At 36.7% G+C, this 27,873-nt stretch overlaps 2 protein-coding genes across 2 annotated transcripts; both read right to left on the minus strand.

Annotated features, from left to right (window-relative positions):
* Positions 1–119: 119 nt before the first annotated feature.
* Positions 120–11,998, minus strand: LOC137403929 (glutathionyl-hydroquinone reductase YqjG-like). The gene is made up of 8 exons (XM_068090050.1): positions 11,857–11,998; positions 7,542–7,720; positions 7,381–7,453; positions 4,689–4,890; positions 4,153–4,246; positions 2,200–2,338; positions 651–745; positions 120–355 (listed from the first exon to the last, which is right to left on the minus strand). Exons 1-8 carry the CDS (start codon positions 11,939–11,941, stop codon positions 266–268), a joined length of 957 nt encoding a protein of 318 aa, XP_067946151.1. The 5' UTR covers positions 11,942–11,998; the 3' UTR covers positions 120–265.
* A 2,260-nt stretch (positions 11,999–14,258) lies between these two features.
* On the minus strand, positions 14,259–27,835 carry LOC137404025 (ubiquitin-conjugating enzyme E2 J1-like). The gene is made up of 7 exons (XM_068090180.1): positions 27,752–27,835; positions 22,470–22,528; positions 22,197–22,270; positions 21,855–22,071; positions 21,180–21,285; positions 15,652–15,829; positions 14,259–15,087 (listed from the first exon to the last, which is right to left on the minus strand). The coding sequence occupies exons 2-7, from the start codon at positions 22,498–22,500 to the stop codon at positions 14,734–14,736; spliced, it is 960 nt and encodes a 319-aa protein (XP_067946281.1). The 5' UTR covers positions 22,501–22,528; positions 27,752–27,835; the 3' UTR covers positions 14,259–14,733.
* Between the last annotated feature and the right edge of the window lie 38 nt (positions 27,836–27,873).

The raw sequence follows: 27,873 nt of genomic DNA on the forward strand, positions 1-27,873 counted from the left end.
AATGTGCGCACTGATGTCAAGGAGAAGTACTATGACTTCTAGATTGTTTGGCCCTTAGCATTTGAATGCGAGCATGACAAGTTGTGTTATGTATCACTAGAGCTAAAATAAAAGACGTTATTCCAAATCATCATCTTATAGAACATAACAAAACAGTGTATTTTTTACTTTACAACGACGTCGATCATAACATATAAATTAGCCATACATGAACACTGGACTGAATTTTTTGTAAATAAAGACTGGTGAGTTGTCTCATCTCTGTTCACATATTCTCTCTGTGATGAGGCTCCTCAAAGTCCAGTATGGGATTTATTGGTACAATGCCATAAGGGTTGATGTTTGTCTGAGAAACCTGTTGGTATCAGTAGCTTAATAGAGCAATGGCACAAGCCAGTAATTAATGCAATCAATACCGAATAAATCATTTAGAGCTAGCTGTAAGACATTACTGCTATTTGATGCAACAAAATCCATTCAATCACAATTTTGATACACAAAATAAAGTTTTGGCATGGAAGATATTGCTATTTTGCATGGTTTTAGATAATAACATAAGTTAGTATGTTGAAGTAGAGTTGAGAATTTTGCTATTGCGCTCATGGTCATGGTCGCATATGTAGGATACGAAACAAACACTAAATACTCACAAAGTAACTTTTGACGATATGCTCCATGTTGATCGTTTCTTTGACTTCCGGGATTTGGTAGATATCTCTAACATATGGCCACAAGTTTGTATAATCTGTAAACAGTTGGATGAACAATGAAGTTTTGAAGAAACAAGAATACAATTCATTGCATCATTTAAGAGCCTTCACACTTTGCCACTCATCCAACCTCTGTAGGTCAATCACTCCTTTTGTCAAATCAAGCCAAACAAATGCTATAAAGTAGTTTGTAATATTTACACAGAATAAAATGAAAATTAGGTATATAGTCTAGCTTAGTTTTACAAGATATATAGTTTTAACTTTGTTTTTTTGTTAAATGACATTTAAGTTTTTCAATATTGATGGAGCAAATTTTTGAGCCAACTATTTGTTCACGTAAAACTATATTTGAAAACCCTCTTAAGAGTTGTCACTACCTGACTCAAACAAATCGTTTACCGTTACAGAACCTTAACGACCGATTAACCAATTAAAAGATATCTACTCCAATGCATTTTATACCAACTTTAAAGGTATACAGGCAAAGAGTCTGACAGGTAGAGACAAGTGTCTGGATTCAACAGCCTTTACCCTTGTAGAGTAGGAAAAGCATACATTGTATATGACATGTGACTAAGGAGAGTGATTAACAGAGTTATATAACTCTGGTGAAAAGAAACCTACGGTAATGGCTAAAACACACCCTGCATTATGCAGAAGTAGCAAGTGGAGTGGGCAATAGCCCTGTCCAATATATTTCAGGTAGGGTTACCCCAGCAGACCCCAGTTAAACTTCAAACATGGTCCAGTGCTATCCAAAGCCTTAGTTCCAAAGGTTCCTTACACAAAACATGTCGTGTATACTAACCAAATCAAGACAAACCGATGATCTCACTTTTGAAAAAAGAGTGTTAAAATTCATCCTGTGCAAATATTTGTTAATTTTGCTACTTTTAAACCATCTAAGATCCTAATGAATCGCATCTACTCTTTCACAACATTTGATCACAAACTGTTCGAGCATGTTTAGAACAAGCCAAATTTACTGTCAAAAGAAATTGCCTGACAATCAGGAAAAGCCCATAAACATTTAAACTCCCGTAACTTGTTCTAAAGAAATCATGAGTAACAAACAGCAGACGCCATCAGAATCATCACATTTTCATGGGTCAAGGAACTAATTTTGAGCTACATATATGCAGATATAGCTCTGCTCGTTTCAACTGTTACCATAACATAGTAGCAGTTGAGACGTCCTACAAACTTTATAGAGAGCCCTTAGCACAGTTAATGTACAAATACATGTACATTTCAAAATGTAACCCTGAGCTGGTTTAGGCAAACAATTTTAATTTTAAAACTCACATGTAAGTTCATATAGCATTTCAATTTACAGAAAATTGTGTAATTAAGAAACAATTATTTTTAAAGATGTAATTGCCATTTTATGGTAGATTTGGTTGACTAGTCTGCTTAAGAATACTCTGTTACACAGGCAGCAGTTATTATTTGTAATGGCGAGAGAGGAAAATGTAATAACCGTTACCTGTAATTCTTTTTCTATTACACTTGAAGTGCTGAACATAGACCATGTCAAATCTAATAAGGGTGACAAACAGTCTCACATCGGCTTCCGTAAGTTCACTTCCTGTCAAGTACCTCGTCTTACTCAGTATTTCCTCAGCCTGTCAGCAGAGAAAGCTCATCATAAGATTTGTTAACTCGTAGCTGTTTGTGCAAATTACGTAGTGTTCAAAAGGCTATTATGTATTTCTTTAAAACTGAATTCTTATAGAAACCATCATAGAGCAGTGTGGATGGTGCAGTTGGCTTTTATAGGCTCGAAATGTCATACTACAATTGGCATGGTCGATGCTGCTGACAATATTGCTGACATTGCTGATACTGCTGTGCTGCGGTTGGCCTTGCTAAAATGCTACTAATCATGCTGACACTGCTGCCAAGATTGTCGACACTGCTGCCAAGATTGTCGACACTGCTGCCAAGATTGTCGACACTGCTGCCAAGATTGTCGACACTGCTGCCAACATTGTCGACACTGCTGCCAACATTGCCGACACTGCTGCCAACATTGTCGACACTGCTGCCAACATTGTCGGCACTGCTGCCAACATTGTCGGCACTGCTGCCAACATTGTCGACACTGCTGCCAACATTGTCGACACTGCTGCCAACATTGTCGACACTGCTGCCAACATTGTCGACACTGCTGCCAACATTGTCGACACTGCTGCCAACATTGTCGACACTGCTGACAACATTGCTAATACAGTAGACGCTCCTATAAAGAACCCCTCCTATAACGTAAATTCCAGATAATGTAAAAAAATTATGTAAAGTTTGTGCTTCCTATTACGCAAAAAATTCCATATAACGTAAAGTGTCGAGTCAGGTGAGTTTTTAAAATCAATTGAATGTTAGTTTATTTTGCCGCACTTGTGCAAGAAAGAACGGGTGCAATCAGCGTATTATTTATTATACATGTACATGTATATAACTTTCCTGACATTCTAGTTCATCGTAATAGATCGTTAAATGTGTCGACAAAAAGGTGAACAGGATAGCTGCACAATTGTTCAAAAATACAAAGGTGATGGTAAGTGTAGCTATTACAGCGTCGGTTTACCAGTCTTAATGTCACGAGTTGAAGTATTGTTGAAAATTATCTTTATCTTAGCCTTGACCCCTGGATAGTAATAGACGACGAACAGGTAGAACTGCTTTTTATAGTAAAAATATGTTGTTATTTTGCCTTATTGTAGTCGTTCAAAATATTTGTTATTAGCTATACTTTGTAGAATAGACTTTGCTGTTTAGAAATATAAGCAAATCGTTGTAAACGAACGTCGAAAATGTGCAGTTTCTATCAACTTGTTGTAAATTGACCGCAATCATGGTCTATATAACCAGTGAGATTGATCGTAAAAAGGAGAAAGTTGTTGATGCAAACCAATAATTCTGCAGTTGCGGTACAGCCCACAAATTAAAAGAGTTAAGTAAAGTTTTTTCCTTTTTGCATGACCAAAGGGGTGAGTTTGGAAAGATCTCGAATGGAATAGGCAATTTTAATGTTCTTATAACGTAAACGTTCCTGGAACGAATTATTAACGTTATTAGAGCATCTACTGTACTGCTGTTGACATCGAGGAAACTACCTCTATTACAGAATATATATAATGTAATAAAGATACCTCCACATGCCGTTTTTTCTCCAAAGTACGGCAAGAGAGAAAGCGATATGTTTAAGGCTCACTATATCTCGCAATTCAAGTTGAATTTGAGAACTTGCACCGACTTGATGACATGAAGCAAAAACTATTTATTTACTCTACATGTAAGTGGAATTCACATAAAAGGAGGTTAACATTGTAGGAGTGTTTACTGTATACTCATAATCGTTTGGCAAGCTAAACCATCACTTCTGCCTTGTGGATACCTCAAAACAATCTAGAATCTAATTTCAAAAATGAACTCTCACTCTGTCAAGTCCATTGAAGACATCATTGGCCGCCAAGTCATACGGTTCTTGAGCTCGTGCAAATCCAGCTTTGTACACACCAACATTTATGGACCTGCACATACAAGTAAATGCTGTTTTACATAAAAGAACGTGAATAATTCTATCATTAACTGCTGCCAAGCCAAATAAGTACGGATACAGAATATAAGCTTCGGTCTGTTTAGTACGAGATAACCCTAGACATGCTGAGTGGTTTAGTCTGTTTACTACAAGCTCAATAGCAACCACCACAAACAAATACATATTTAAGGTAAGCTTAATAAATTGAGATATTTCTACGATATGATAAAACTGGATACACTAGAATGTTAGGATGATCTGTTGCCATGAACTAGAGAGATGAGGTGTCGCAAGCACAAATAATAAACAGAGATAGCAATAGAGAAGGTAACTTACAATCTACATGTAAAGAGCAAATCAAAGAATATCTTACAAATAACTCAACACCAATCATGGTCCTCAAATTAAATTGTTATAATGCATTGGAAGCTCACGGGAATATCCAGCCATTAAGTGAGTCTATGTCAGCCCTCAGATTCTCTGGATACAGATCTAATTTCTTCTGCTCCTCCGTCTCACAGAATTCATTAAACTCAGAATTGAACATGCGAAGGATTTCACTGGACTCATTGCTGACAATCTCCTGGTTTTTCTTGTCAAACAGAACTGGCACGGATACTTTACCATTAAAAGTGTCTATGGGAAGAGAATGATTAGGATGAAACTATAGATTTTTGACAAAATGCCATGCCAATACGTATGTTATATTAATTTTAAAATGCTTCAATCTTGTATTGATTAATGTTAATGAAAATTTAAATAATTGAATAAATAATTCACAAATAATGCAACAAGGAATAATCTCATGTGTAAAAATAGTGACACTGGTGAATTACCCCAAATGCAATAACTTAACATATAACTAAAATATATGGCGCTTTACAGTGCCTCCATTGCGTGTTCACAACTCGAGTTGTACAACTCGAGTTGCTGAGTTGTACAACTCAGCCTGGGTTTTTGATGAACTCGAGTTGTGTTACGCAAAACTAACACGGGTTTGTAAAAAAAGCAAAGTGAGTAATTGGGGTGTCTTATTTACAGAACATCTACAGAAATTTAATAATAATAATTTAAATATATAGACACATTTAAATTATATATATTGGCGATACTTGCGCATATTTATTTTTATAAATATAACGAGACAAAAACAACTGTAGAATGTAAAAGCAAACTAAAAAACAATCTATGTGGGAGCCGGGCAACATTTTTTTCAAATGAAAAAAGAGTTCTCTTTAGAACCTGACAAGAAACTGAATAAACACCGAAAATGAACATAAAAATTATTTCAGCGGCGTTTAATGATGCATCAAAAAAAGTCCATCTAGAAAATATAGCTAGAGAAATGAAATGATGAGATGTTCTCAAGCCGAGTTGTTGAACTCGAGTTGTTGAAAGAACTCGGCTTGGGTTTTGATGAACTCGAGTTGTGCAACTCAAGTTGTACAACTCAAGTTGTAAACTCGGGACACTATAATTCGCCATTAGCTTTAGTTTTACAGTACATACATACATAGTTTAATTTCTATTAGCTAACGGGTGCCTATTGCTGGCATTGTTAATATAGCCAGATCTACGGTTATGCTACCGTAATACCAATATATTGCACCTTACTTTTACAAAGTCCCGTTGCGTGTTCACAACTTGAGTTGTGCAACTCGAGTTGTGCAACTCGAGTTGTGAACACGCAACACGAGGTACTGTAAGGCGCCATAAAAATACTATCGCGGTAATAATCTAGGTAGTAATAAATTTTTTATCAAATCGTTATAATTTTTCTCATGCTATTGTATTAGATTATTGCAATTGCTAGGTTATTGCATCTTCACAAAAACCTAAACAAATAATTATTTTGTAATGCATTCTCCATAACAATAAAAAAAAAAATTTTTTAGTTTTTTACTTTCATGTTCCAGTAAATATCATTAAAATCAAGATGTCAAAATAACTTGAACTAACTAAAATTTTAACAAAAATATGTTATTACATAAAAGGTATGACATAGGATTTGTTTATCATTATAATTGTTATAACTACACATAATAGTCTGCTCAAATGTTAAGCCTACTGTTGATATACCACAGACTGATAACTCCAACTCTCTACCACACCTCTTTAAAACTCGCAAACTCATAGTAGGTAATGTTGAAAAGATCTGTTGCTATTATCTTACCAGATTTTTGATAGCAAAAATAAATAATGAGCAGATCACTCCAACTCTCTACCATTCTTTGCTTTGAAACTCCTTCAAATTAGATTAGCAAATGAAATGTTTTGAAAAAATTAAGTTGACAATTTTTCAAACTAATTCCTAACAACAAAGTGCACTAAAAACTATTATAGGGTCTAAAAACTATTATAGGGCACTAACAACTATTATAGGGCACTAACAACTATTATAGGGCACTAACAACTATTATAGGGCACTAACAACTATTATAGGGCACTAACAACTATTATAGGGCACTAACAACTATTATAGGGCACTAACAACTATTATAGGGCACTAACAACTATTATAGGGCACTAACAACTATTATAGGGCACTAACAACTATTATAGGGCACTAACAACTATTATAGGGCACTAACAACTATTATAGGGCACTAACAACTATTATAGGGCACTAACAACTATTATAGGGCACTAACAACTATTATAGGGCACTAACAACTATTATAGGGCACTAACAACTATTATAGGGCACTAACAACTATAAGACACTAACAACTATTATAGGGCACTAACAACTATTATAGGGCACTAACAACTATTATAGGGCACTAACAACTATAAGACACTAACAACTATAAGACACTAACAACTAAGAGTACTAACAACTATAGGGCACTAATAACTAAAGACAGTAACAATTAAAGGGCGTTCACACTAATACTGATGGAAGCTTTTTGCCAAGTACAAAGCCAATATTGCTTTGCTAGTTTAGAATTCTTCAAACTGCAAAAACACATGGGGACACAAACAGGCTCAAAGCCAAAAAGATCTTGCTCCAAAAATTTCTTATCTGAAGACTTGATGAATAACTTTTGTCAATCTGTTTGAGCGATTTAATCAATTATTTTATGGCATCCACAACTACTCGTAGCTAGAGAACTATTAGCTTACCTCCACCATGTTCTACATAAACCTGTCTCAGGTGAGTATAGCCATGCACTGTATCTGGTGTGCAGCCCTCGACCTGTCAAATTAAAGTATGTACATACATATACCAAGTACATAACTATAGGTGTCAAGTTACCACATTTTAATCTTGTCAGAAAACATACCTCTGGATTAAAATACCATCCCTGGCCACCAAGGAACCAGTGAACAACGTCTACTGATATGACTTTTTGGAGGCCCTTCAGATTCCTCAGTATGAGTGTTCTGTTTGCCCAAGGACAAGCATAGCTCACATAAAGGTGATATCTTCCTGGCTCTGGAGCAAATCTTGTGCTTCCATCAGCTACATGAAAACATGCAGAGTAAAGTTTAGCACTCTGTTGAAACAGCTCTGTAGCATATCGCTAATTGAAACACAGGTTGTCGTTGATTGACGGACCTATGCGACTTATAACTGACGGACTTTACGACGGCTGCGACTATAATCTATAACCTCTTTATGAGACTGTGCATACATATAGTTAGCAGTTAGTAGAGTACCAAGCAGATATGTCATGCCTGGCAGTGCAGATCAATTATGCTGCATCGAGTACGAAAGTTTGGCTCAACAACAGAATACTTTTAGCCTATGCGATAGTTAGTCCACTGAAACAAAAATGTTCTCTGGAATAAATAAAAAGAAAAATGTTTTCAACAGAAATTGTGTGGTACAGCCAAATATAGATACAATACGATTTAGGAAGATGAAGGCTTTCAAACTATTTGTGCAGATGTTGCAGCGAGTACGAAGTTCACTTGGCCACGCCCATTCTTGTGGTTATGTATTCAGCGCTAGACCCAACATAAAAATGTATATAAAATATGCGGTTCGCAGTACATGGTGTCAGGAGTTTGGTGGAGGTTAAATTCGAACTCAAAGAGTCGGTAAAAAACTGGTCAAAACTTTAGAAGAAACACTAGCTGATCTTGTGAATCTTGTCTTGTGAAGATTTAGTTTTGAATTTTCCCTATTGCTTGAACAGAGTTTTGTAATATAAATGGCGAATTTTAAAAAGCGAAGACACCAATACATAACTGGAGCAGAGAGCAGAGTTAGAGGATAGAGAAAATTTGAGATTGCTATCATTGGGGCAGGACTGAAGCAGAAAGACCTCGAATGAGCTATGTCTAGGAAAACATCAGCAGGAACAGTGATAGTTACCTTTAATGTTGAACAGAAAAAAGTATCATTCTTACTAGACAGCATGGGTGAATATGGTATGAACATATTTAATACATTGAATATAGAGGTGGCAGAAATGCATTATCAGAGACCTCGACAAGCTTTCGAAGAACGTTTCGCAAGTAAAAATATTGCTCCAACTAGACACCTTTTTTGTCTTTGACACAAAAAAGAGATGAGTGCTTAAATCAATTTATAGAAAGAGTACAAAGACGTGGAAATACATGCAGATGGGGGGACCTAGTAAATGAAATGATGATACAGGTTATTATTAACGCAATGCAGATTGACAAAGTCCGGAATGAGTTGTTAAAGAAAAAAACTTGAGTTTAAGAAAAATAAAACCATTGAGTAGCAGATATGAAGCAACTAAAAGAGCCTTTTTCATTTTCAATAAGTCTAGCATAAATTCCGTATCAGAAGTCAATTTAGTTGCGGATCAAGAAAAGAGCAAAAATATTAGAAAGAAAATTAGTATATATTAAGTGGAGCAAGTGAAAAAGGATTCAGTTATGCAGACCGTAAAGAATTCGAAGAGAAGCAGAGGTAGAGGCTATTGGGCGTGTGGAGGATTCGCACATGACTAAGAACATGTGAAACAAATCAGAGAAAGGAAAAATCAAAGTTGACAAATAGCAGAAATTCCTTGTTTGTGGAGAGACGACTCACTCCAGCAGAAACTGTCAAGGATTTAGCAAAATGATGTAAAATCTACGATGTCAATTGTGTTCGTCCTTTTGTCTGGACGTTAAGTAAAAAGATTGCATCTCATAGAAATCGAACTCATACATTCAGCAGATGCATGGTTTTGAACCCAATTGCAGTACCACTAAGCCACGCAGCTAGCTTGCCACAGCTTGGAATAAATGCACTCATAATTGTTTCACATCATGATCTCTTACGCAAGCGTAATCTACAAGCATGCCAGTGTTGGTGCTAATTATTTCATAGTATGGCAAGGTGGCTGCATGGCATAGTGGTTAGCGCGCACATGTTTGCCAAACCAATGTTTCCCGAGTTGAATTTCAGTGCAAAGCATTTTCTTCCTTTATATGACTTTATGGCTGTAACTGGACTTGTGGACGACAAACAAAGACTTAAAATTAATTATAGGTTTTCATTCCGCGATGTGGCAAGGTGGCTGCATAGTTTTGTGGTAGCGCGCTTGGCTTCACATTTGTGTACACATACCCTTCACAACCGAATGTATGAGTTTGATTCTTGTGAGGTGGAATCTTTTTCCTAATGCTCTTAGCTGGCTTTGGACAAACACATCTCTTATTATAGTAAAGACTAGGTGAATGCCCTGAGTTGCATGGGTAACAACATAATTACCCAATGAACTCACCTGGTAAGCTAGTAAAATCTTGACTATAGTAAAAACTATGTCGCAAGCTAGCTTAGTAGACACATGTATGTGACAGTGATGGTCAAGAGCTCTAATTAATAACCCGATGGGTGAGTATTTTAATCAAAGTAATGACTTTGAGCACAAATAATCCATTGTAACGCAAGTAGTCCGTGTGACTTAACAGGTAAACTCGCTACCTCCAGAACTGGTGGTGCCGAGTTCAAACAGTGCGAAGTGCATCTTTCATTCCTAAAATTATATCACTATAATTGGACAGTCGAATGACAAACATTGGAATTTATAGACTATAACAAACGTTGCACGAGTAATTATCACCCAATGAACTTGAATAATTTACCTGGTAAGCTTGCAAAATCTTTACTTTGTTAGAAGCTAAGTCAGAAGCTAGCTCCATAAACGTTATGGTATATGTAATGATTAAGTGTGCTAGTTACTAACACCAAGTGCTTTAAGAGTGAGTATTTTAACTGATGTAATGACTAATAGCATCCATTAATCCGATTAATCCATAGTATCACAAGATGCCCGTGTGGTTTATTGGGTGAGCTTGCTGCCTTCAAAACTGGACATGCCGAGTTCAAATTCGGCGTGAAGCTTGTTTTGCATTTTCTAAAACTTTATCGCTATATGTACATGTAACTGGACATACAGACAAAAAACAGACAAACAATCACAAGAAGCTCGTGTGACTTAAAATGGGTGAGCTCGCCGCCTTCAGAACTGGACATGCCGAGTTCAAATTCAGCGTAAAGCTGGTTTTCATTTTTTAAAACTTTATCACTATATGTACAAGTAACTGGACATACAGACCAACAAACAGACAAACACTGAAATTTACAAATATAGTCTAGCTGAAAACTCGGCGTTGCACTAGTAATGAAGAAAATTTTGCACAAAAGATTATTTGCAATCAAAAAATACAATATTTACCATTTACATTTTAAATGTAGATCTATTTTAGTTTATTGTGTTTATTTCTGTTTACTGTTTTTATTTCTGTGTAACTCATACCATACCAGCTGCAGTGCCTACTACAGATCTATACTGTAGCAAGTGAGTTCAAGTACATGTATTTTTAATCCCATATGGGCACTTTTTAATGCTAGCTGCAATGTTGAGCGCGAAGCCATGAAAGATTGGTATGTGCCCAATTTATTCCATGGTATAGCCAGCTGAAAAGCGTAGCGTATTGGACGAGTGCTTGTCTGCAGAACTAGAGATTGCGAGTTCAAATCCAGTGTGCAGCAGAATTTTAATTCTTAATTTTATTGCTAACTGGTAACTCTATTTATATACACTAAAACATTAGCTGAAGTTGCTCAGACTTATTGAGTAAAGAAACTTAGCCAGTGGCAACTCCATTACCTGCCACTGTTTATAAGGTGTTTTTAATCTTAAGAAATGTGTAGCCTATGAAGTAAGACATGTTTTTGAACAATCTGTTTGATCTGTCTTTCGATTTCGAATATTTAAATTGGTCATTGACCGGACACAAGCAGATATAAACAAATGTGGTGAAACATCTTCATGTAAAAGTTACAATGATAAATGTTGTACATGCTGATTAAAAATAAACTTTCTATGCAAAACCTTTTTACTTCCATTCGTAACGCCAGGTATTCAGTGGTACAATACATGTAATCATGTATGTTACATGTATATACACTTTGATATATATTAAAAACATGGTTACACTTCGATATTATATTTTAACATTCAACATCGTCACATCCAGACAGGTTTACGACCTGTCGGTCGGAATGTAACGATGTCGTAAGTTGACAACCTGAACTCAGCAAATTCAAGGTTTGTACGAGTACTGGTCGCTTGTCATATGAAGTCTCTGTTAGCTATTTCAGACAGTAATTTTCAATGTATGGCTTACCTTTGATCCAATTGCGGAATACAGAAGGAACTTTTTTGAATGCTCCTGTAGAATCAATAGCTTTATCTAGAGACGATTTAGACATTGTATGCCTTTACGTTTCCGGAGAGAGAGCTTTCTGTTACAAATACACTGCTTCACTATTAGCAAGCCTGCTTATAATGAGGGCAACAAAATGATCACAACTTACTTATTAGAAAAACAGCCCATAACCTTGGTTCCACACGCTTAAAGTTCATTTATAGAAGGGACGGGCTATGTTTATATTTCTACAGTGAACGCCCAGCAATAATTATTCATTAAACTAGGCTAGACACGCCCACATCATTAAGCATCGTTTAGGAATCCTCCATTACAGGCCACAGAAAAGCTGAATAATTGAGGAATTACAGATTATCAAGCCTACAAAGCAGGTCTGCAAGATAACCAACAATGCTCTGTATCAAACCAACAAACTAGTGAATGATGGTGTGACTGTAGTAATATTACATGTCGTTGTTTGATTGTGTATTGGACGCATCAAAACTAATACATGTACTGATCTCAAATTAGATTATTTTAAATAGGCAGCTATTTTCTTGAAAAAGGAATATGCAACAATCTAGCTTAACTAAGGAGTGATAGCGCAGTGAATTCATTTGATTTCAATCTTGGTAAGGAAATCAATACCTGACTAAGAGGTGTTCTTGTTCACCAAATATTTGCTAGATAAAACCCTGGTGCTAGGCACAACCCTGGTGCTAGACACAACTCTGGTGCTAGACACAACCCTGGTGTTCGGTACAACTCTGGTAATAAGCGCCACACTAGTGCTGCATACAACACCGGGGCTGCATACAACACCGGGGCTGCATATAACACCGGGGCTGTATACAACAACGGCGGCATGCCCAACACTGGTGCTGCACTACATATCATGAGAAAAGTGTTTTGTGTAGTTGAAATAAACTAACAGAGAAAATAAAAACAACTGTAAAGGTTTTCAAACTTTGTCAAACAACTGTAACTTTCAAACTTCATATAATACCAGAAAGTTTTGTGAGAGACAACTAAAATAAAAATAAGCAAAACAATTGCAAAGGTTTTTAAACCACTGTAAATTTAAAATTTCATAACTTTCAGCGACGTATATCTTTTAATAACGTACAGTGGAACCACGGTTCGAAAACCGAGTTGTTCGAGATCCGAAACAATTTTTCCCATTAGAATGAATGTAAGTAAATTTTAATCCATTCCAAGGAGAGAAAACAACTCCAGTAAAGTATTTTACATTTTACACCATAAACTGTACTGTATACTGCACACTATAAATAAAAACGGGTAGATATGTGTTTAATTTTAATAAAAGGTTTTCTATTAATGATGATGGGAAAAGAAAACAAAAGTAAACATTCCGTATGTTTTGCTCTTAAAACACCAAAAACATTAAAGGTTAAGATACAATGACCAAAATTGGGCGGAAATTGATAATGAAACAACAAAAAAATGCAACAGATAAGTTACATCAAAAATCGTAGGAAAAAGAAAATATAAACAGCAATGGCACGTTCACTATACACCTTTGAAGGAGAATCCTCCTCCAAAACAATTTAAGGTAACTCATCTGGAGGGTTTATCTCTCTAGCAAATCTATTCGGTAAATCTCTTCGTCCCAGATGGTTCCTCCCTTTTTGTAAAGAATTTATGAAGCGTAAATTGCTTTTCCGTTTGTTAATGAATGTTTTCATGGTGTTTCCGGAGCTGTTTCAATTTCAATGCCCATGCTCTCGAATTTACGTTCGAGATCCGAAACGAACAAATCTTAAAGTCTGGTTGATAACCGAGTTGGTCGAGAACCGAAGCGTACAAGAGCCAAGGTTCCACTGTATATAATCGGTACACAAATCGCCAAATTTCAAGTTTGAGATAAATTACTGTCGATACCGTGGAGCTGAATAAATTAGCCCTATCGAAAAAGACGAATAAACACAGCGTTGCATATACTTAGGTCCCAAAATATTATTGAGCAGAAGCATAGTAACTCGTGGACGAAAGGCTAAAATAATTAGCACGTGTATGGGCTATGTAGTATTTGATAGAGTAATCACTCTGTTGTGCTGGCTCAGTGGTAGGGCATCCAGATGAGAACCGGAGTGCCGAGACGCAGTTGCTGTGAGTTCAAATCCATCAGAAAACAGAATTTTAATATCAAGATTTTAAGATCTATAGCTGGTGAGACACACATATCCACACACATACTTGGAGAAATATATATACATGTATATAGATGGACCTATAACTAATCACCCAATGAAGAAGTTCACATCACTCAGTGTGAGCATGGATTCAACAAATGATTTAAGCATAAGCAAGTTTCTGTTTTTTTTTAGAAAGTCAGCAATACGCAGAGTGTACAGTGTAAGTGACAGTAACTTGGGTTGTATATAAAACAAGAAAAAGCATCTGAGTAATACATATTTAAGCAATATAGAACGTTTCTTTAATTAGTTATGTCTTAATATAATATGTGAAATATATTTGTGCCATTTTGAGCAGCCCTACAATGTTTTAAACAATAGTTCTACAATTTGACCTTTACCTAAAAGAACAGCTGTCTTATCAGAGATCATCAGGTTTGTCAACTAAACCAGGTTCAAGATCTACTTGTAGAGCGTCAGAGCATGTAGGTACCTTGTCATCTATGTCAGAGAATAACTTCCAAAATATCGACCAGATTGCAACTGATTGTGATAAAAGCAAGAGATAGTAAATATATAATCAAATATGAGGAGTGGATGCCTCATTCTAATGGTAGGGTGTGGCGCAATCCATGAGTTGTCGCCCTTTTCCTTTGTCTGTGACAGATGAATTTTTGTCTCAAACCAAGGAAAGAGTCAATCAGAGCTCTTCACTATTCCATGGATAGTTAAACTTAGCAAGCCGGCGGAAAATAAGAGCCCCCATCAAGACACCTATGATGACAAGTGCCCAGAGCGTCACATTGTCTAAGCACGACCTTGACCTAACAGGCTCTGCAGCATTCTCTGATCGGAGAGAGTTTCTAGAACTGGTTTGGTTATTATTAACCGGGCCTGCCTCATTACTAGTAGCACTGGGTTCATTACTAGTAGCATTGGATGTGTTTGTGTTCCTTTGTGTGGTAACTGAAGCTGGAGGCTCAACAACAGACTCTGGAGGAAGAGCAGATGATTCCTTTTCAGGAACTACCGTAGCATGATCACCGGTATCAGCCTGCAAGAAAACAGTCGATAGTATTTAACTAACAGAGATTACCAGGTCGTAGCCACAATCCTTCAAGGCCAAAAGACATTAAAATGTCATGACAGAGCACAGTCAACATAAAAGGATGTTGATATTTTAGAAAGCTTGTCTAATTCTCCAGGTAAAAATATAATTATATTAAGCTTCAATCATCCAAAGACTGAATATTTGAGATACAAAAAAAGATCACATGTAGCCTCAAGGTCAAGAACTGTTACATGATGACATGCCTAATAACATTATTTATCTATTACAGGATTTGGCAAATTGCCAAAGTGTCGCTAAAATGCAATCTCATGTTGGGCTAAAATTAATCTGCTCAAACAGTGTGGTGACATGACATCTTAGTCTGAAACGCCTACAGAGCGTAAAATCATGCAGCAAATAATTTTGCATATAACGGACTCCTGTTTTCATATAATGAAGTTGCAACACAAGCGGTAATCGCATTGTCTTATGATGGTACAAACCACTCAAAATTTCTAGCCTCAAAAATATTTACAAATAGTGTTTCAAAATTACCCTTTGACGCACCTGAGACTGCGCGTCTGGCAGCTTGACCTTTTCACCTGATGCAGTTGGCTTCTCACCAGCCATGGACAATTGGGCAGCGAGTGCGGCTATTTCCTCCTGCGTCTTTTTAGATTTGTCAGTCAAAGCTAAAACTTTTCCACTCGTAGGTCCGCAAACCTCACATACGAAGGAGGTTGATCTGCAACAAAGTCATATGAAGATATATCTCCAACTATTTAGCGAACAAAAATATATCCAAGTGGCTCAGAGTTGAAGGCATAAGTTTTTTGCAGTGTGTTGAATTTCTAGTTTTACAAAACTACTTTGGTGTTTTGGTTATAATGTAATTTTTTATTTGAACTCCGCATGTAATTATCTTTTCTGGAAAACTGTAATAATCAAGATACATGCCAACAGACACGAGTAATCTCTGGAACGCAGCATCCTGGAGAAGAATAGGAGGAAAGGTACCCATGATGTCATACGAGGCGAAGTTAAGCTCAAATGAATAGAGAGTAAACGACTCATTACTAGAGCTTGAGAGTAGATTGTGATATTAAGTATAGCGTCAAAGACGTGCTGAGAGTCGTGGTTCAAGCAGTAACGTGACTAAAATAAATACTACATGAAGCAGTCACTGGATTATTTGACTATACTAACATCTGGCAAACTAATTTAAAAAATAGATTTTTTCAAAAAAATTGACTTCCAATTATTAACAAACTAGGTATAAATGCAAACTGAGAGTGCACCAATTTACAACTGTTTCGATAACCTTACGTTATTTACAAAGATTTGCTTCCTTTTTCTAAGAAAAGCATTCACATGGGGCTAATAGTAAAATGCAGGTCTATCAAACTAAAAGTTTACAGTTCAAAACCCACTCATAATAATCTTTTATTTCAAGCTGTAACAGAGGATGAAGAGCGTGACACTCAGCTAATGAATACACACTATTGTATCATATATAGAATACTGACAAACGAGTGCAAGTCTTCCTAAGGACATACGGCGTAGCAATCATGGTGAGACCAAATACTTCACATAAGATCACATGAAGTTGTTTAATGATCAGAACTGACTACCAATAACAGTAACTCTATGAGAAAATGTGCTCGATACATAGACCTATTAACCATACAGTTTAGTTAATAGGCCTATGGCTCAATATGACGAATTGAGTAGGTCACCCTAGGAACCTTTGCGCCAAACATCATTACCTAGTCGATCCTGGTGTCATTTAGCTGCAGATTTATGTGGGAAAGAAGACCCATCATGCTATATCATAGATGTTTATTTGCATAGGCGCACTGTAGTAGTAAAGATAGACATATGTGAGTTCAAGAACTGAGATTAAGTATTCTAAGATGTTATGTGCACAGTGAGAATTCTACTGACTTTAGTGACAGACAATGCGGGCCACTTAAAAGATCAGAATTAAAAAAGCTTTGAGGGTTAACAATATTTTACAAGTCACATCCGCACTAAAGAACTCGCAAAATAATAGACATGTAGAGAGAACAGGTCAGAGAGTTGAAGGATAAACTTTGACTTGCCAGCAGCACTGCGTAACTACAGAGCGGTCCATCGGAGTACGGGCCTACCATGCTCAACTGATCTTCAACTTCGACCTCAATTCAATTCAGTTAATAAGCAAAAATCTCTCAGCAGAGAGATGCAAACCAAACGATAACAAGCAGGAGAAGACACAACAGATATCAGGTACAGGCTACAAATCTCCTTCAACTCCTGCAGCAAGATTGAAATGGTATGAAGAAACCAGTTTTTGGCGCTAATGACAGGACAGTTCTTCTCGACAATGACGAGATCTCAAGTCACAATACTGCTAGTTTATAATGTCAATAAACTTGCAGAAATAAATAGAATAGAACAAAATAAAAGCTGCAGAAGTGTCCAGTTCTCTGAGAGAACAACCTCTCCATCTTTAAAACCAACTGCATGAAATGTTCTATCAAGTATACCGACCTCTGAGGAGTCGAACATGTATGGCGAGTCCACAGTTACTACATTGCCATTCATGACAATTTTAAACAAGTGCGCTGGATTGAAAGACTTAAGTCTAAGAACCTAAACGAGTTGAACCTTAAACGAGTCTAGAACACGCTAGCGCCGTTCTAATGTAATAAGACTCAAATGCTCCTGCACACCGGCTACTTGAGATTACAGTGTCAAGACTACCTGCCAGCAGCTGTCATATCATGCTAGGTAAGGTGGAGCAAACAACATGACCAGACTACCTGCCAGCAGCTGTCATATCATGCTAGGTAAGGTAGAACAAGCAACATGACCAGACTACCTGCCAGCAGCTGTCATATCATGCTAGGTAAGGTAGAGCGAGCAACATGACCAGACTACCTGCCAGCAGCTGTCATATCATGCTAGGTAAGGTAGACCAAGCAACATGACCAGACTACCTGCCAGCAGCTGTCAGATCATGCTAGGCAAGGTAGAGCAAGCAACATGACCAGACTACCTGCCAGCAGCTGTCATATCATGCTAGGTAAGGTAGAGCGAGCAACATGACCAGACTCCCTGCCAGCAGCTGTCATATCATGCTAGGTAAGGTGGAGCAAGCCTCCCTTTGCTCCCTAGCCTCCCATCTCCACCCTTTGTTGTTATTTAGCTTGTGAGTAACATCATTTATCAGCCCTGTTATCATTTGTACTACAGAGCTATGTAGAGAAACTTGAACATTTAGAAGAGATCTCAAGTAGAATGCAAGTGCTTATGACATCACAGCTTAACACAAGGCACAAGGGAGGAGCTCAAACAATAAGAAATCAACTTTGTTTAATGACATCAGGCAAAATACCGCATCTACCAAATCTGCCTTAACTAGAACTAGGCTAAGACTAGGAAACAAATTTAACAGGATGATAAAAACCTCATTTCACCACAGCTATAATTACATTATAAACAAACTGAGACGTTTGCAATTGTGCGGGCACTTTGAATAACAATGTGTGGTTAACCATGTAAGTCCAACTCTGGGCTTTGTTATACATAGGCCTAAGGCTAAATGAGAAATAGATCAAGATGCTTGCGCAAAAGTGTAAATAGTGAAGTGCAGTTGCAATCTGTAACGATAGATGCTCAAGTCAAAAGTTTAGAAATGATCAAGCTCCATCTGTTTGAATTTTATTACCTGTTGAGGAGAGTTGACCACCTTCATGCAATAACAGTCATATGTGATGCCGATGCAGGAATGGTAAAAGTTATGAGTATTGTAACAGCGCCACGCTATTATATCGCTAAACTAAGGAGGGAGCGTGATGTACGGAAGTGGCCATCAGAACGGAAATGCACGGAGTTAAAACTAAAATTTAATTTGTAAACTCAATCAGAAGAGATGTAACTTTGGCCTGCGCATTAGTGTTTCTATATATTAATACACAACCAAATACTACTAATGATCTAAAAGTAAATAATAATATGCATAGTAGCACATGTATCTAGTGAATGCTTGGTCCACAAATATATGATATCTTTCACAGCGTATATTATATTATTATATTATATCTGTTGTCAAATAATGGCTTGCTATACTTGCAACAAGTTTGCTAAAATTTTGTACAAAACTCTATAGAGTTACATGACATGAGAACAGTTGACCAGAACAGCCTTATCAACATTGACTTATAAACAATAACAAATAACTTGAATCTTACATTGTCTAAAATGCTATTGATAAAACCTAACAAACAATTACTTTTGAAGAAGTATGGTAACAAATAAATATTATAAAATTTGCTTTTCATTAAATAATCCCATGAAAGACTATTTTACTATCAGTATATTCACAACAAACAAAAGCAGCTGGTCTAACAAACGTACCAGCAGTGAAAATAGCAATAAAATGACTGAATAATACTTTAATATCTAACACTCTAGCAATAAAATTGCACCAATACATTAAAATTTCATATAGATGAATACAGATATGTATAGTACATTGATGTGTTTGTTACAGATAAATATAGCGTGTCATCATTTTATATTAAGTATAGCAGACACTGCAAGAGACATCAAATAATAATGAAACTAACAGCCAACAGAATTCAATATTTACTATAGCGCACATAGCATGAATATTTGTGTTCAAATTATTTGAATATCCATAATTATTCGTGACAACGTACCTCTAGATCACGGATGTCAAACTCAATTTTACAACGGGCCAAAATTGAAAACACACTTTAGGGCGCGGGCTGAACAGGATAAACATTTATTTAACACACTAAAACTAAACGTTTTTTGGAATATAAACACCGTATGAATAAAAACAGACAGGGATATTATTCAGAAGGAATATAAACACCGTATGAATAAAAACAGACAGGGATATTATTCAGAAGGAATATAAACACCGTATGAATAAAAACAGACAGGGATATTATTCAGAAGGAATATAAACACCGTATGAATAAAAACAGACAGGGATATTATTCAGAAGGAATATAAACACCGTATGAATAAAAACAGACAGGGATATTATTCAGAAGGAATATAAACACCGTATGAATAAAAACAGACAGGGATATTATTCAGAAGGAATATAAACACCGTATGAATAAAAACAGACAGGGATATTATTCAGAAGGAATATAAACACCGTATGAATAAAAACAGACAGGGATATTATTCAGAAGGAATATAAACACCGTATGAATAAAAACAGACAGGGATATTATTCTGAAGCAAACTTGAGCCTCAAATTACTTCTATTTAATTTTTTGCTCTTCATAAGAATATTTTGTGAAAAACAAAATTTCAAATTCCTTTGCTCCTATGTTAATGTATATAAAAAATGACTTGAATATCCCAAAAAAATTTTGCTCTCCTTAAAAATATATCTTGTTGAAATTATACAAGTTAGAAATATGAGCATGCTAAAAAACCTGGAAATATACATAAAATGTGTGCTTTTCAGCAACAACAATTTAAATCATTCAGTTTTCTTTGCTCTTATGACGCTGGTCTGATTATATGCTCTGACCGAAGCCGGCTTCTTTGCATATTTTTTGGCAACAAATTCGTGTTCTGTGTTATGGAGATTCTTGAGATAGACAGCAGGTGCTCATCAGGCTAACAACTATTTTCGTAATATCTTGTAATAACTAAACCTAATTAACGTGAGAAGTACGCGGCAGGGCAGCTGGAGTGGTACATTACGGGATCTACAGTTCTGTGTGGTATTATGTTATCAGCGCTGCATATCTATGGGCCATGAACAACGATAAGGTAACCAGTTTGCGGGCCAGATAAGATTTCAAGGCGAGCCAGATGTGGCCCGCCGGCCATGAGTTTGACACATGTGCTCTAAATGATACCATGAGGTGCCAGATTTAAAATCAGTTTAGAAAGTTTTGTACAACTGTGTTAAAACCTTGACATATCGCAACTTTATATGGATGAGTGCCGATATCCATGTTCACCTGGACTGAGTGAAGGAATCTATAGTTGGCACCGGTAAGGTTTTTTAAGGACCCATTCATGTAGTAAGAGACACGATTAGGTATATGACCTACCTTCTAGACAACTTCACTCTCTCCCCTGATGTGTAGTCTAAAGACCCAATCGCTCCATGGCCTGGGGAGGGCATGAATCCTATTATGGCAAGAAGGGCTGTTCTTACTACAATATGAAGCGGAGGACTTGAGCAAGTATATTTCACTTCCAAATATTCAGTATACTCAAAAATAAGTAATAAACACTTGAGTCACTGTGTTAAACGATTAAAATATAATAAAATTTGGATACAATATTAAAATAAATTTTTTCTTTTAAAAGAAATTTTTTTTTTAACTATGCGCAAAGATTGTTTGCAGTTTTTCCATAAAATTTGAATGTATAATATTAAAATGTAATTTCTTTTCACAAATACTCACACATCAATAAATGGAGATAGCTAGCATTTTAGTAACAAAAGAATTAGTGCCTAGAACACAGTGTTCTGGTAATAGTGCAAGTTTTTAAATAAAAATGAAGGCAAATTGTAAAACTTTTTTGTCTTTTCTGAGAAGTTTAATAACTTGTTGATTGAGATATGTTTAGTCAAATGTAGACTCATGAATCAAAATAGTAAAAGGGCAGACCATGTAAACCAAATCTGAGTGAAAGAAAACCGAGAAAACTCAAGTAAAGCAAAATAAAAGAGGTGATAGCAAAAATGTAAACGAATGGAGACTGATTTAGTAACTCACTTGACCAAGATGGCTGCCATGACTCGGGGTGATGCTTGCTAATGCTTAGACAGATCTTAGTGTGGCAGTCAAATCTGCCATTTGGGGTAAGAAACACTATAGAAGGAGGCTTCATCGGGTAATCAGGAGGGAGTATAATACGCCCATGATATATTCCTCCACTAAAGTCGGAATCATCCGGTCCTCGGATAGTAAAATGCCACTCAAACAAATTGTCCTGAAGAATATGAAAACACAATTGAAAAACCATACAATAAAGGTTTTCAATTAACGCCACTCCCGTTAATCAGCTCTGCAACTGCGAAGTAATCAGTAGGTTTAAACAGGCGTAGCTATGCTCACCTCGAGTGGCTGAGCATAATACTGTTCTGTTGGTTCAGCCAACTCCTGCGCCTCCCTCATTAGCCTCTTAACAGCTAAAAATGTATGAGACCATCTACATTAACGGCCACAAATTTTTAGAATATTGAGTGACCCTAGCATAACCTTTTCTTTCACCACAAAAGGTTGTCCAAAGTGGTTTAATGATTTCAAACCACACCCAATGGTACGCAAGCTAACAACAGAGACTTTTAGACTTCTGGTCACAAAAGAATAAGGATATCACTCACTCACCAGGGCTGCGGAGGTTGTACCGTCCTTCCATAAGGTCAGTTGTGTAATTGAGTCAAAATCTACAACATAGAACCTTATAACTTACTGAGAAACATCGGCTGGTAAAATTTCTGTAGATCAAAAGCTATGAACTATTAGACCTAGTCAGTATATGCAGCATTAGAATTTTAAACAAACATGTCTCCATCAGCAGGTAAAATATGGCAGATAAGATGCGATTACTGTGTTGCATATTTCTTTTCTGAGAAGTCTAAAGAATACAGATAGCAAAAGATATGATGAGTTGTGAGAGGATGTCTAAAAGTGAAGATAAAAGTGACTAGATCAGAACAAAAAATTTGAAAGTTTATGTAAACACACGTGTTGCTAAGTAACCCATTTAATTTAAATAAGTTAGCTGACAAACATAAATACATTGCACGCCCAGGTTACAATTTTCTTGTTATACGAATTTTGGCCCTATGATGTGGAACCTGTTTTTCCACCCCGGCAATACGATATTTTTCTGCCATACATCAACAAAAATTTTCCTCAAAATTCTAATTTTGCAGTCGGTGTGCTGAATACGTTGGAATAACGAAGATGCCAATATGCTATTTGCCAGAATCTCTCCCACAACGCATGAAAGAGATATGATGATCGCTCTCCCTCTCAGTTCAGCATTCTTTGTGTTTCGTAATACTGCATGAGTGGAACAAAAATTAGTGAAAAGCAAAGGAAAGTGAAAGTTTATTGCGCATTTTAGCGTTTAATATAATCTTTACTATAAACTTTAATTCATTATACATATATAACTTTATAGCTATATACAAATGTATATAACCTTAATTTGTTAGCCATGTGTCCTATGTTTTATAGCGACATTAAAGGAAGAAGCAAGAAAATTATTACCATTGCAACGGAGCTAGAGTTGCTAGGCTAACTATACGTTAACTATAGTTACTAGGGTTAGTATACTATTTTGTTACTAATTCTAATACATACAGTACGTATATAAAATTTTGATGTTTTTACGAATTGGTGTTTGTATTAGATAATTACTATAGGTTTCTATGCCCTCCTATACTACATCTCCGCCTTACGACGTCAACACCAGAATTAATTGTTATATGGTGTGGGTGCACTGTATACTTTTTGATGTAGAAATGCTGAATCTTGCATCTACCAAATCTGTATGCATTAATGAGCAAAAATATGAGCTAAAACAATATAAAACTTAAGTCATATTATAATTTTATATATATGCAGCATTACTATTTTTAGTTCATTTTTATTAGTACCTTTTTTGTAATGCATAGAGTTTTATCAAAACGTTGTTATGCTCTATTATAAATGTAATATTTATTAATTAAATGTTGCATTATGTGCACACGACTGAAAGAAAATCTCATATTAATTCATTTAGTGTCGACGGCTTTGTCTACGCTATATGACGTATAAGCCAAACTTCTACAAATGACATCAGTTCATTCTGAGACTGCTTCATAAGTAAAAACCATTAATTGTTGGAACAAAAATTTCTGTAAAACCCAATAGATGTTGCTTAATTTGTTCTATTGTCCATAAACAATCATAAATACTTCTGGTAATTGAAACAATTGCATGATGAAAATATGGGAAAAAACTAAATAATATGAATGAAAAACCAAATAAATACTGTAATAACAACCGATAAAAAGGTTTTTATTGTTAAATTGCCTTAGGAACACATGAACAGAAATGTAAGCTCGGTGATGCATAGGTTGGGAGGCAGAGGTGGTGATAAAAAGAGGCAGCGTAATTTGCTCAAACTTACACTGAATGATGAAGGTTAATCAAAGTTATCCTATACAGTTTCAATTATTTTATATTTTTGACGTGTTATTTTCAATTTTCACCAGCTTCTCTTCCTTGCTCTATAAAACTATGATGGTTTGAGAAACTTCAAAGATCATATGTTGCAAATTACTTCAACATTGTAAGGTGCAAAAAATATGAAATGCTAGCTCTGGTGTGGTGACTCCTTGCCACAGGCATCCAGCTGCAACCACGGCTGGCTGATTTTTACCTGTTTGCATGCTTCCACAAACACAAGTTTAAGTGAACACAAACACACTTTAACTGCCACAAATGTTGTGAGCATTGTAGCAATAAGTGACTTGAAAAGCATTTTGCGACCCGCAACGTCGACAAGGTAGTGCAGCATTCGCCTCACAACTGGAGAGCACCATATCTGACAGCCACCATAGAACAAAAGAATCAGGTTGAGCCAGTACACGCATGCCTTCCAATCCACCAGTGGCCATCGCCGCTTTCTTTGCCACAAGTGAAAAACTGGTTCGGTAAAGACCTAGCCAATTTCCCATTGGCCCTTTTCACTGGGTGCAACTGATAATAAGAGTGGTTTGTTCAATCTTATTTGCCACAAAATGGTTTAGTATCTGCATAGCCTCAAATAAATGTTAGCCTGAATGTATGGCACTGTTTATTGGTCTTGAGGCAAATTTAAATTTTCAATATTTACTTTTAATGTAAGGCAATTTGAATTGCCACTGCTAACATGAATCCTTGAGCTGTCAAAAACAATTTGAAATAAAAGTAAGCTCTACTTTTATGTACCTTAACACAAATTTAGAAATCTCATAAAAGGCGCAAGTGTTTGCAAACTGTAAACTAATTGCTACCCTAAAGATTTTCTGCACCATTTATAGCGTATTGTTCTGCAATGAAGCAACCCGCAATGAGCGGTTTTAGGGTGTACACTTCTTATCAGGTTTGTTCGTTGATTTAAATAGGGGAAGCAAAATAGATATGTATTTATATGCCCTTGCTATATAAGCAAAGGTGCTCAGGTGTTAAGCAGGAGGGGTAAGGATATGCAACAAGAGAAGGTATCCTAGTGAAAGAGAACAAAAAGCACAGAGCAAGTGATACAGACTACGAATGACAAAACGAAAGACTGAGAATTACGAAGAGTTACGAATCATTAAGAACAGCGTGAGCTTGTGTAATAAAAAGCAACACTCATTCACCAGTCAGCTTGCGTGCAGCGATTACAGTTGTGCATGAGAGCTATTACTCATTCGGTGTATGACAACTTGTACGCAGAACCCTCTTGCAAGTGGCTAGTCAATGCTGACTTTCACAACATTGGTGGCAGCAGTGGGATATCTGTAATCCTGTTGCTACTGAAAGTTTAGCTGTACGCACAATCTAGTAATTGTTGAACAGCTCTCTAGAAAAAGATGGCTAAAGGCACAGATCACAGAATGTCTACTAATCCATTCCTGCCGATCAGTAAACCATTCTGGGACATGGCTATCCATTTAATGATACTGCTGAGAAACAGCCAAAGCAGGTCATGCACCCCGACACATCGATGGGGCAACCTTCATTGACAATGTGTACCAAAAATATGTGTTGGAACTGCAGGACAGACAGGCTGCCAGCAATCGCATATTGTCTCCAGCAGATAATGAATTAGCTGGGCATCAACCAGTACGAACACTAGGATGGCAGATCTTCCTAAAGTAACCCAAACAGAAAATATGAGCGATGTTAGCTGTGGGACTGCAGAAACCTACACTGACTGCGATTACACAAACCTAGCTGCTGTGCTACATTCAATTTCACTAAAAATGGCCAAACAGACCAAGCTGATAAAAGATCAGTCTGCCAGAATCGCGGCTCTGGAGCAAAGGAGACAAAGCGATAACAAAGCCAATGGCAAATATCGGAGAATCAAACGTCGTTTCCAATGTAAAGACTTCTCACATCTGATACAGAGTTGTACGGTACCAAAGAAATGGTCACAGCCATCCATAGGCCCTAATCAGGAGAAGCGACAAAGGTTCGCTACTAAGATTATAGGTAAAAGTGGTTAAACCTGTGTCCTATACCAGATACAACAAATCGGATAGACCATGCAATAGTAAAACAAGGGTAAGCAATGCGGACAATACTGGTAAATTGCCTCATTCACGACATTTCAATAAGACAACTGTTTCGCTTCCCTTGTCTGTGCACAGTTCTTGTCATGCTAAGATGTCTGTAGGTAATCTTTCTGATTACAATACCAAGTTGGTGCAGAGAAACCCTGCACCAATTTTGCAGCCGCTACCTCGACCCTCGATGTTCCAGGAATGGTTGAGGAGCAGCTGCATGTCGGTTCAGATGAACGGCTTCAACATGCATAAGCAAAGGAGGTTGTGGTTAAACAAGAGTAATGCCAGTCAAGGCCCACACATTGCAAGAGACACCAACGAAATCGTACCAGGCATAACTCTTACGGCAATAGTAGTCCTTTCACAGGGAAGGTACAGCATTGTGGAGCAACCAGTAACTCTCGCAAGCACTGGACTGCTAGCACAGCTGATAGCAGCAAATTGTATTCGAGTAGCAAAGCTATTCATACCCCTGCAACAGTCTATCAGGTGCATGCTAAAAAATATGCAAAGCAACCTCATGACTACAAATATACACTGGAATCTTGCCTTGATGACGTTGTCCAAGAAAGAAATGAAATGCAACGTGGCTACGTGAAGCTGCTTCTTATATATGATGACCTGAAGTATCACATCGACTCAGGCCAAAAGAACACTCTACAACATCCTAATTAAACAAGAAATAAGTCGTGCTATGAAGACAACTAAGAATTGTAACCCATGGTTGCAACAGGGTTGTCACTACATTTGGATACTGGCACCGCATCTAGATGTAGAAAATGTGATGGATTTACTGAGCTGACTTTTTTCTAATTATCATAAGTGTTCCACTATTCTCAGATTAGCCCAAAAGCCAGCTTGCACAGAAAGCCCATGGATTAACACCCAACCCTTGCTATATAAGCAAAGGTGCTCCAGTGTGAAGCAGGAGGGAAAGGATATGCAACAAGAGAAGATACCCTAGTGAAAGAGAAAAAGAGCAGAGAGTAAGTGATACAGACTACGAACGATAAAACGAAGGACTGAGTTACAAATCATTAAGAAAAGCGTGAGCTTGTGTAATAAAGATCAACACTCATTCACCAGTCACCTTGCTTGCAACAATTACAGTTGTGCATGAGAGCTATTACTCATCCGGTGTAAGACAACTTGTACGTAGAACCTACTTGCAAGTGGCTAGTCAGCGCTGACTTCCACAACAATATATTTGGAATACCATAACAAAACATTAGAACATGACCTTTCGGCAGAAAGTTTATATTTACAGCCTAGCTTATATTTTTTAAAACGTTTGAATTTTTATGCAACGTTAAGACAAATAAAAAAACATAATATAAATAAATTAATGCTGTTACACACATTTTTCTTGGCATCTTCTAAAGATCGTCCCAATTAGTTGAAAGCGGAAAAACCAATTATGACACTATATCGCATTGTTACACGTGTAACTACGACTCACCTTTTTAGATAATAACTCCAAA

This window comes from Watersipora subatra, chromosome 9 (assembly GCF_963576615.1).
Source record: "Watersipora subatra chromosome 9, tzWatSuba1.1, whole genome shotgun sequence".
NCBI lineage: Eukaryota > Metazoa > Bryozoa > Gymnolaemata > Cheilostomatida > Watersiporidae > Watersipora > Watersipora subatra.